This window comes from Pseudonaja textilis, chromosome 1 (genome assembly GCF_049901715.1).
Source record: "Pseudonaja textilis isolate UNSWEBS1 chromosome 1, rPseTex1.2, whole genome shotgun sequence".
NCBI classification, from domain to species: Eukaryota; Metazoa; Chordata; class Lepidosauria; order Squamata; family Elapidae; genus Pseudonaja; species Pseudonaja textilis.
This window is the reverse complement of record NC_141990.1, coordinates 103,586,367-103,598,476: the sequence shown is the minus strand read 5'-3', so window position 1 is coordinate 103,598,476 and position 12,110 is coordinate 103,586,367. Positions and strand designations below refer to the sequence as shown.

Below are 12,110 nucleotides of genomic sequence, written 5' to 3'. Positions count from 1 at the left end.
GCTCCCAGATTGCCCTAATTTCCACACCTCCTTTTTCTCTGATTTGGCTGTTGGAGGGGTCGGCAGCCGACAGGCCACAACTATCAGGTTTACAATGTTTGATAGTGAACCATGTAGCCATGTAGTGAATTTATTTTAGGCTTAAACTTTAGTCCCATTAACATACAGCCGGAACTAGTCTTGGGTAAAAAACAGACTGTACTATTTTAGTATGTATTCAATTTGAGGATACATATTGGAGAGCCACTCAGCTCAGAAACTGCACTTACATCTCATTTATTTTCTTCCAGTACAGAAACAGTTTGTGCACAAAAACCCATGAGTTTATTCTTTGGGAGCATTTGTGAATTTATTTTTTTAAAAGTACATTCCTTATGTACAAAGCCATAACTTTTTACAGGTAGTTATATATGCCTAAATCTTCTATATGAAAATAGCAAGTCTAAATAACTCTTTGTACTTTTTTTCCTGAATTAACTCTTGACTTTTTTTAAAAAAAAATATTGGTTATATAAGTACAATATTTCTTAAGATGCCAATAGACCTGAGTTCTAATAGTAGTATTTGGGGCCAGTGCAACATTTTTAAATATTTAAATATTTGATAAAGCAACCCAATCCAATGGAGGACTCCTGCAACAGTCTTTCTAAGAACTATTTTTTTAAAAAAATACTACACCAGCTGATTTAAATCTTTTTCCCTGTTGGAAACCAACTTATTGCACTGTGAAAGTCAATCTGTTTAGCATCACAGATAAAATTAATGTATAAGGCAGCTCCAGTCTAGGATACTGACTAGTACTTATAGCTGTTTTATGCCCTTTGTTCCTTGATACAGTGTTGTTTGTTATCAAGGATCAGAGAAGGATCTGCAGGGAAGACACAGAAGAATGAAAGTCATATTATATGTTATAGGCAGGCCCAGTAATCTTTGTCTTCCTCTTTCTATGTGCTACATAAAACACTCCTAACATTGTTCTAAAAGCCAGAATATAGAAATTCTGCATTTAAAGAAACACTAAGACATATTTCAGAAAACATTCCCTTAATTGACATGGAAAAAGGCCATCAAGAATCGATATATAGTTTTTGTCCAAGCTGGGCATTTCAGTTTAGCAATTTACAATCACAATGTTTTTTCCTAATACATGAAGTAAACTACCCTGTTTCTCCAACAATACGGCCTCCCCCAATAGGAAGTCCTAGCATGTTTTATAGGCATGAAATGAAATTAAGCCCCTCCCCCCAAATTAAGGCCTATATTAAAACATGCAAAATGGGGGGGAATGGTGGTGGGGCTTGCCGTTAGGAAGTACTTTTCTAGCACACCCGGATATGGTGCTGCCTGCACTGACCCCGATACGGAGTGCCCCACCAACGCCGAGGTCAACATCTAAGCCGTCACCGCCCGCCCAAAGATTCAAGGGGGGAAAATTAAGTCACCCCCGAAAAGATGGCCCAGCCATTTTTGAGGGGCTCAAAAAAAAATAAGACCCAGCCTTATTATAAGAGAAACATGGTAGTAATTTTTTACAAACAGTGTAGGAGTTCAGGACTGTAGTTAATCTCTCTGTCCTTTATATAATATAATCTTTCTGTCCTTTCACATCCATTGTATGAATAAATTCATAAATTCAAAATCATGTTGAGTTAATTGAACATAGAAGAAGATGTTAGTGCATTGTTAAGTCTTGTGCATAAGTTATCTTTTCCAAGAACCTTTTTTTTTACTAATTTCAAAATATTACAAGTAACTATCTTCAGATATAGTCTCCAATATATTCCAGAGTTTCACATGTTTCTTTCAATTTACTCTCTAATAATTGTCATTGCAATAGAGTTGGCATTGCAATGGAGTCAGGTGCATGATAGCAAACAATTAGCAGTTCAGATCAAAGTATCCAGTAGTTTAAAATGTACAAAAATAACTCTTAAGTTTCTCTTAAGTTTCTGGTTCAATTGAGAGTGGTTCAGTTCCACAGAATTTGGACCATTGAGTGACTTGAAATCTTTTTCATATATGTATGCTTTTAAATAGCAAGTCATCTATTTTATCGTGATTCCAGCATTACCAAAGTTAGCAGAAAGTTACCAGCTTCCAGTGCAAGTATCTTGCTGTGTTTTAAGAATGATCCTATAATAGTCCTTATGGAATGGGAACAACCACTTGCAAGAAAGTACAGTGTCTTATATTCTAAAATCCTAAAAAATCTGAAGAACTCCTAGAATTACTGTCATACTGCACTCCTTCTGCCCACTTCCTTAAACAAAACTTTACTGCAGAACCTCCAGCAAAATAGGATGAGGTTCATAACAATCCCACCATCTTTTATTTGTCCAGTCTCTGTACAACTATTGACCTTCATGTATGGCCCTAAGAAGTATTAGTGTCTTCACTAGTTTGCTTTGACAAGTAGGGAAAGAAAAAAAGTGGGCTGTGTATCTTCTACTTCTTGATACACCACAGCCCAAACTCTTTCATTATCTTCCCCCAGTGGCCTCATATACATATTGAAAGGAAGGATGACAGAATGAAACCTTGTGGAATTCCGCATGAAAGAGAGCCCACGAGGCAGCTCAGCAATTGCCCAATATCATCCTCTGAGATCTCTCTGAGAGGGAAGAATGGAACCACACAAGTGCAATCCCATCAACCCCAACCTAGATCCACAGGTGAGTCAGCAAAACTCAAAGGTCATCACTTCAGTTGATCGCTAGTAATTACTCATCACTGGCAAGCCTTTATTCATTAGTTAGTAGCAACCTAATGTTGGCATTAGATGAGACTTCACCTATCCCCAGAGCATTCTTGCCATGATGGTCCTCAACATAATATATTCTTGGTGAAAGAAAGGTGAAAATTAGAAATCAGCAAACCTGAAAGCTCACATTAAGAGATATCTAGGTCTTATTTTACTATCTTCCAATTAAAAGTATTTAATATTCTATTTTCTTCAGGAGAACATTGTGGCTAATTCTAACAGGAGGATCCTTCTATTGCTGCATAAATCAGTAACAGACTGGTAGAATAATTCAAGTTTATAAATAGGAAAGCCAATAAAAACTACTTTGGGGGAAAAAATCCATTTCAGTCTTCTTAGAAAGAATCTCTGCAGTTTCAAATACTGCCAGTCATCCACAGCCTTAAAATCTTGTGCTACTTGAAGAAGACTCTTTTTTTTATTTTATTCTCGGCAAAGTCTGGATCTTGAGTTTAATTAATCTCTTGGGTTATTTGATAAACAAGTGAAGGCAAAGTTTTCAATGTCTTTTCACAAGTGATTTTTGCCATTGATCCCCGAACTGAATAGTTAATTATAATACTATTAAAATAGAAAAGGATTCCTCTATCTGTTTTTAAAATTATGTGAATTAGGTGAAGTATAAGATGTGAGTTATCTAGGTTTTCTTGCTTTGCTTTTCAGATTTACTATTTTAATAATTTTGAGATAAACCAATCCTTAAACATTGCCATAAACAATGATCACAACCATCAAATCATCTAAAAAAAATTAGTGGTCATTAAGACAACATATATCATCTGATACCCATCTAAAATATAGATAGATAGATAGATAGATAGATAGATAGATAGATAGATAGATAGATAGATATAGGTATAGGTATAGATATAGATATAGATATAGATATAGATATAGATATAGATATAGATATAGATGATATAAATATAGATATAGATATATCCACATACTTTGGGGAGCTTGCATTTCTTGGCTTTAATAATCTGGACTGGCAACTCCCAACATCCTCATTATTTGGTATTCTTGGAGAAATGGTGATCAGAATCTTATTAGGAAAAAACGGCTAAGGGAAATCTGGCAACTCTCAAAGCAAACAAACATGAAAAGCACTTTGATGCAGATGCCCTAATAGATGGTTGAATACTGACCCTCATATCAGGTACAAATGGCAAAGTTTTTTTTAACAAGATTTCAAATACCATCTGTTGTGCAAAGCTGGAAGTAATAAATTTCTGAGAAAAGCTTGTAGATTCATACTAAATTTTGACTTTTTACTGCACTTTCATATTGTAAAATGAATACTGCAGATAATTTATTCAACACATAGATATCTTTCCCTAGTTTGAGCAAGAAAACATTTAATAAAGAGAAAATATTTATTGATTTATTTATTAAATTTATATGCTGCCCATCCACTTAGAGGCGACTCTAGGCAATTTACAAACAAATAGAATCAACAGAGCTGGAAGGAACCAGAGTCGCAGATCTTCTAGTCCAATCCTCTGCTCAGGCAGAAAATCCTATACCATTTCAGACAAATGGTTGTCCATTCTCTTCTTAAAAAATTCCAGTATTAGAGCATCCACGACTTCTGGAGGCTATTCATTCCACTTTTGATTAATTGTTCTCACTATCACGCCATTTCTCCTTAATTCTTGGTTGCTTCTCTCCTTGATTGGTTCCCATGTATTGCTTCTTGTCCTGCCTTCATATGCCTGCCTTTGGAGAATAGGATGACCCACCCCCTTCCTTGTGGCAGCTCCTTAGATATTGGAGCGCCGCTTATCATGTGACTCCAGTCTTTCTTTTCATTAAGCTAGAGTAAGTAAAAATAAATAAATATTAACATTAAAATTGACTTAAAACTAACAGAGATGGCAAGGAAGGGAGAAAGATACACATGGGGTGAAGTCCTATCTCAGTCCTTTAACCACTTTCAGATCAAACAAGATGTTCTAGAGGGTAGGAACCACAGCAGAAAATGTACTCCTCCTGCCAGCCAAAATTCCTTGATTGACAGGATTCATAACATGCCCCTTCTGTTGCACAGGGGAAGAGATGAACCAATTCCATTGGGGTGAGATAGTTCCTCAGGTAACCTAAATCCATGCCATAAAGGGTTTTAAAGATAATTACCAATATGAAATATTGAATTGAAAGTATTAGAAGCAAAGTGGCAACCAGTGCAGCTTGTACAATGGTGCTATAACATGGCTTACCCTAGGGGCCCAAGAAATGTCCATATGGCTGCATTCTGTGCCGGCAATAGCTTCCAAAGACACTTCAGCTTTTGAATTTTTTTTCAATCCTTCTTTTGGGAGGTTGGGTGGGTAGAATTTAACAAAGCAAAAAGGAGGTACAAAATATATTCATGAATATCATTCAGAACTTCTGGATAGAGCTCTCTTTAGATAGAGATTTTTCATTTGTTCTTTCTTCGGATTGAATTAAATAATTTCCTAAAACTTGATCTCCTGTGACACCATATATGTAGACCCAAACAGGGACAGAGAATCTGAAATTAATCTGAAAAACAATACTGAGAGAATAGTTTCAGTTGTGTTCCCAGTCTAATATATCTTCCCAAGCTGTTATTGTCCTCTTTAAGAATGACTGTCTATCTGTCTATCCATTCATATTGCTTGTCAGTCTCTCTGTCATATAATCTATCCATACAAAAGGAAAATGGGAAAGGGAAAAAGTGAAGAGCTTCTATATGTACAGCACATTCTTAACTTGAGTCACTCCTGGCTACTTTGGAGTAAAAAAACAAGTGGGAAAACTGGTCACAGAACATTGTAATTCTGTAAGCCCTTTTGCTCTGAAGAGTGGCAAACTCTTCGTTTTATGCATGGGGGTTCCTTGATAGATCACACCATTCTTCAGGGATAGCTTATCAAGATATACATTCACTGTATACAAAAGAAAGTCTGAAGATAAATAAAAAAGACTCTAATCTGACATCTGGAAAAGTTTGAGCAAAACTTTGCAGCGGGGAAAAAAAGTTTATACAATCTATATGTAACTTTCCAACTCATAATATATACTAAACTTGTCTTCAGATACCTGTGCTAAATATTGCTACTTCCTTGAATACAATAGTGATCAGAAGTAGTGGTCCCAATGTAAAATGGTCTCTCCCTCTCTCCCCCTCCCTCCCTCACCCACCCTCTCCCTTCACATGCATGTATGGGGAGAGCGAGAGAGAGCACAATAACCCCATAGTTGTTTGTGTTGGGTTACAATTGGCTCATTGTGATTTGGGATTCGATGGTCAGAGGAAGCTGTTCTGTATCTTAAATTAATCAGGCACTAATGAATTTTGGTTTGGGGAAACCAGTGCAAAGTGTAGAGGACTATATAATAAAATATTAGAAATACCTGCAGGGGGAAAATGCATATCTTGTGATTGTAGAACTCCTTGGATTTGATTTGAAATGGTACTTTTAGTTGTAAGCCCATATCTGTGCATGTGTAGATACAAGTACAAAGACTACTGTTCCAACAATAAAGAATGTATGAAGCTATATTTTCAAATGTTGGCTTTTTCTCCTCTTGGGTTTACTAAAATTCAGCCAAAATGATCAAATCACCAGAAGTTACAAATCTATTATGAGTGCTATACACTTGGTTATGTTGAAACAAGATAGAAACCCTGGAACCTGATAAAAAGGAAGCCACATTAACAGATTTTCTTTTTCAGATGACCTACTGTTAACCATACAAAACCAGAGTTTGGTTTATGATAACCTTGATAGTAGATATAGTCTGTAGCCTCAATTATGCATCTCCCTGTGGTTTTTAAAATGATTTGTCTTATTAAACTTGATGATTTGTCTTATTAAAGTTGATTTCTTGAATTTTACAATGTACTTCAAGTGGGAGCATCAAACGATGCACTGAAAGGATGAGAAAGCTTTTTGGAGCTTTTTTGCAAAAGCTCTTTTGTTTGCAAACTCTTCTTTGCAGAAAAAGCATCTGGAATTCCTACACCATTGTATACTTACATTCCTGGCAGGATTAAGCAGAAGAAGAAGACATGGTTTTATTTCTTTTGATTTGCAATAATTTAGGCATGAATTTTTTTTCTGATTATATTCCAAAAAGTGTTTTAAGTAATGCTCTGAAACGATTTGGTTTCCAGCTTCCTTGTCATTTCCTTGTTGGGAATGATGATAAGGTCCCTGATATCTATGGAGATTCTTGGTCATACAGTTCATGGTTGTCTCAAAGGTACTTTTTCAAAAGGCAACTAGACTATGCTTTTTTTTTCCCTTGAGGAGGAGGATATTTCACTTCTCATCCAAGAAGTGATGAAGCTTCATGGATGACAAGCAAAACATCATCTTCAAGGAAAAAAAACATTACAGTTGCCCTGTCGATTTTAGATGTAATGAAGGGTCCTTGGTGTTCTTTGAAACATCTGCAAGAAAACTATCAAGCTCAGAGAGCATCAAGGACCCCTTTCACTTCTGAACTTCAAATATTCTTCTTTATTGATCTAGATGTAATTCATGCATGAGTGAGTGATTGATGAATTCCAGGGAAAAATATCAAAACTAAATATTTTAAAACAGATGGATGCAATATAAAAACTTGTTCCATTTTGTCATTATTTTAACTATTCTTGGGTGTAGCTTTCAACTTTTTGGTCTCTTTTGCTGATTCAGCATTTATAAATTTAACTTAGCACCATTTAATACAAAAGCAATATTTAAACTAGACTTTTATTCAGAATAAATCTGCATTATTTTGAAGATTCAGAATATCATGATCTGAAGACCTTCGCTAGCAGCAATTAATGAAAAGAGATGTTTGAATGCATATTTATCCTGAGAATACTGTGAACATGTATGTTCAGTAGCTGATGACTTTTGTAATATCCATTGACAGTTTCCATTTGTACAACAGTAATCACTGATGCAGGAGGTTTCAGCCAGATGCAAAAAAGGATCTTTTCATTTCAGCTGCATCACTTTCCATGTGTGCAATTATCAGCTGTGACTCATCCAATCACCGCCTCATTAAACCACCAAGTAATATACATGGGATCAACTCTTTATATGTAATGTACATTATTAGAATCTACTTAGAAAATAAAATGTTTTCAGAAAGCCAAAACAGCTTGATGGCAGTTTAACCACATGAGATGCATATTTAAACTATAACAATGTTGTTAGGAGATTTTGGCTGAAGCACAACATACATTTAAAGGTTGGGAAGACTGAGCAATCAGAAGATTTATAATTTCAGGTGAGAAATGATGCAAAATTTGAAATGTTGCCTGTATTAGCCATGGACTTAGGAGCAGAATTTTTATCAATCATTTCACATACTAGGTTGGGCTGAGCTTCAGTTAGAAATTGAAAATAAATGACTTGATTAATATCAAATGATTAATTAATATATGAGCTACTGTAATAACAGCAATAATAATTTTATGATTTTCTATTTTCTTCTTTTCATTTTTTTCTCCACACATCTCCTATAGAGGTCCTTTTGTAGTGCCATGGTAGAGGAGCTGAGAATGTCCTTGAAATGCCAACGTCGGTTAAAACATAAACCACAGGCTCCAGTAATTGTGAAGACAGAAGAGGTTATCAACATGCACACATTTAATGACAGAAGGTTGCCAGGAAAAGAAACTATGGCATAGAGCTGGGAGACCACCCAACCCCAAGCACAAACTCTTGTTTTTTTCCCCCTTTCCTTTCTTTTCCTTTTCCCTGCCCCCAAACCAACATTTGCGAGAATGTTTCCTGTGGAAATATGCAACCTGTGCAAAATAAAATGAGTTACCTCATGCCGCTGTGTCTATGAACTAGAGACTCTGAGATCTAAGCAGTTGCAAAGGCCAGACTCGAATCACAAGCATCACAGAGCAACCGTATTTGTCAGGGGAGGGAGGGTCGGGTGTTGGCATTCCACCGTTTGTCATGGGGTCCACCTTTCTGTAACAAGCAAAAGTTCTATGGGAATTTTCTGGAATCACAGTGAAAAATGGCAGGTATCTTTCTGAAGTGCATCATTTGCCAGGGACTGGAGAAGCAACCAAACAGCTTCAAAAAAGTAACTACTGTACCAGAGGAGTTTCTGAAAAATAATAGCTCAAAACTCTATTTACAGGGGAAAAAAACTGTTCTGTACTCTTGAGCATAGAAGACCTTGTAATTGCTGATCAAAATCAATATGGGCCTGCCAGCTGATGGGAGCTTATTCAAAGGGAAAGTCATGAAAAAAGGAAACCATAAATAGAAGAATGAAAACAGAAGTGTTACTTGCAATTTTTGTTTCTCTCACTGTGTCATTCAACTGAATAAAAGATAAAAACGTATGCCAATAGAAAATCACATAATTCATCTGTGTTGGAGCTTGGAGAGAACCCAAAGGAGGTGGGCCATATTTTAAATGAGAAAATAAAAAGTTTTCCCTCAGTTTCTTTTCTTAAAGATGATGTTCCTTATGATGCCTAACTATAAGCAATTCTGTCATTGTTTAACTGTGAAGCAAAGTACACATTTGATATAGCAAAAGAGTGTAATTTGTAACCCTGAAGGGGTCTGGAAAACTCTTGCTCCTGTTCAAAATGAACTCAAGGGAGCCTGTGGCATTCTCACAAGTAGCTGAAATATAGATGGGCCACCTAACCAGCAGAGAAAGTGGAGAACTTAAAAACTGGACTGCATTTCTCAACACAATCAGTGGTGTTTAAATGAGCAACATTCTTGAGCCTTTTTTTCCCTCATCCAAAAACAAGAGGGAAAAGAATGTTCAGATTTATTTGTGGAAATGCAAGATTTCTATGAAAATAGTTTTTTGTATGGAAATTTTTTGTAATACTTTTTAAATCAACCATCTCAAGAGCCTGCGTTTCAATCACGGTCAGGGGTGTGGTGCAGAGTGGCTGGTAGTGCGTGTGCACCACCAACGTTTGGTGAAAACTATTTTTATCATGGAAAAAAGGGGGGGAATCTTAGAAGAGAAATATTTTCAAGTTAGATAATATAATATCTAGGTGCACTACCAATACTGCTTATAATACCACACCCTTGGTTTTCACAAGCCTGATATTATGCTGTAATGAACTGATGTGTGTAAATTATGAAAGACACGGACCTCTTGACCACATTGTGATAACAGTTGAAATACACACAGTTTGCTGTTTGAATCCAATGCACAAACATTAAAAAAAAAACAATGATCACGACACATACATAACGAAAATTGTCCGTTTTCAGTTGTTTTCTGGGAAGGGTGGGTTGGAAATTTCAATGTGATTTGAACAAGATGCGTGTAGGACTGTTAGAACTTATAATATTAAGATCTAATTCTGCACTCATCACCCTCTTGAATTTGCAAGAACATCAGCACCTGAAATGTATTTCAAGACTAGGCCCACTCTATCTCACTGGCTACTATTCCTTTCAGTTAGTTGTTAAATACTGGGCACTGTCTAAAGAGAATCCCTTCTGTACAAGATCTCTGGGAATGCATAACAGTTGCAGAATATGTTCATGTGCAATTTTTATTATTTTCAGCAAAATCTATACAGAAGAACCATCTGCTGATTGCTTCTTCCTGCCTTCTGAAGCTCTGGGTAAGGAGCCCCTGTGTGAATAATATATACAACAACTAGTGTTTCAAATACCTTTCTGGTGCTCAAAACAGATGTGATGCCATCTTAATAATTTTAACATAGTCTTACTGTAAATTTGTATCCTGAAAATGTATAATGAAGGGACACTTGACTATAGCCACAGTTTATAAATATAGCTTTTTATGCCAAACAAATCACTTATTTCTTTTCTTCTTTTATTTTTAATAAACAGAATCCAAACATTATTTTGTACAAACAATGAGTCATCTGTAGATAACGAACATACTATTTGTATATTCAAGGCAGAAATGTTCATTAAAAAAACTGCACTGTTTTTTAAAAAGTTCTTCATAAAGTGTTGCATGTGTCTATAGACAAACCAACTCTTGCAATACATGAGAACAATTTCTCCTGGTTATTGCTGCTCAGAGCACATGGAGAGGTCTATACTCCAATATTCCCTGGTTCCTCTTTATTCCCTCTGAAAACAAAGCAAGGTGTGACTCATTGTGAGATGACTCAAATGGTGAGACCCATTTGCACTGGGATTTGGATGTGGGCTGTGGCTGTAACTCACAGATGCCTCAAGCAGTTAGAGTTCCTCTTTGTTTCAGCAAAAGACTGATATTCTTAGTGTCCCAAAGTGCCACAAGAGCATAGGAGATCACTTGTCAATATCATATGGAGAACAGTAACTACACTTTCACATACATATGGAAATCCCTGATTTCTTCCAATTTCCCCACAAAAAATCATCTTGCATAATAGAGCTTGTTTATAATTGCAATATGTTTCATGTATGCAACTGCTTTGCTAAAGTGAAGTTCAGTGCGGGTAAATTACATTGTGCAAAAGTTGTACTACTGATTTGGAACACTCTGGAAACAAAAGCTTGTTATGAATTGGAACCTATGTGCCTTGTTCTGCACATTTTCTTTCATAAAAAGAAAGACTTTATAATGAAATTCAGGAAAATTATTCCCATCCTTGACTCTTTCTACACCCTACTCAATTTGGTTTTGATTTTGTTTTATGATATTGCAATACAATGTTTTTCAAGCTGAAGTATTATGAATTAGATCTTGCCATCAACATCATAGCACAGATCAAGGACTGTTTAAGTATAAGAACAAGTGCACCTGAGCTATTATTAAGTATATCAGTTCACATAAAACAATTGGCACTGTGTGTGAATTATTCACCAATAAATAATTTGCAATTAATACCCCCATTCAGAAACAACCAGAGTGCTGTTGTAGTTAGGGTAGTGAACTAAGGTTCTAAGACTCTCTTGGCATGGAAATCAACTAGTGTTCTTGCACCAGTCCTACTCATCATAATCCAGCTTTGCAACATACTGGGTGGTGGTGGTGGGGGAAATCCTCATTGTATCATGTATTAATAAGCATTGCTTTAGGGATTAAGTAAACACAATGCAAAAAAAGCAGATTATTCAACTAAACTGGCTGTGTTGCTATATTATTTTGGGAATCCCACTGTATAATATGAGGACAATGGGGCAGGACCAAAGTGTATGAACTTGCAAAGATGAAGTCAGGAAAGCTAAGGCTCAAAATGAAGTCAAGGAAATAATCTATCCACTAATAGAAGAAGATGTCAAGGAAATAATGGGCAGTAGAGAGAAAGCACAGCTGCTGAATTTATTCTTTGTATCTACTTTCACACAAAAAGAAAATATAGCCCAATCTACCAAAAACATAACCACAAAAGTCAGACTAGGAATACAAATAA

At 35.9% G+C, this 12,110-nt stretch overlaps 1 protein-coding gene across 2 annotated transcripts in view; it reads left to right on the top strand.

Annotated features, from left to right (window-relative positions):
- The window catches only part of GRIK2 (glutamate ionotropic receptor kainate type subunit 2), a 518,606-nt gene extending 506,863 nt beyond the window's left edge, over positions 1 to 11,743 (top strand). Inside the window, exons 16-17 of one of the 2 annotated variants that reach the window (XM_087913718.1) lie at positions 2,495 to 2,672; positions 8,253 to 8,398. In XM_087913718.1, coding sequence (XP_087769844.1) covers positions 2,495 to 2,672; positions 8,253 to 8,266 — 192 coding nt within the window. In that variant the 3' untranslated portion in view covers positions 8,267 to 8,398. Of the gene's footprint in view, positions 1 to 2,494; positions 2,673 to 8,252 lie in introns of both variants that reach the window. The other variant, XM_026726676.2, reaches the window with a different exon arrangement.
- The last annotated feature ends 367 nt before the right edge of the window (positions 11,744 to 12,110 follow it).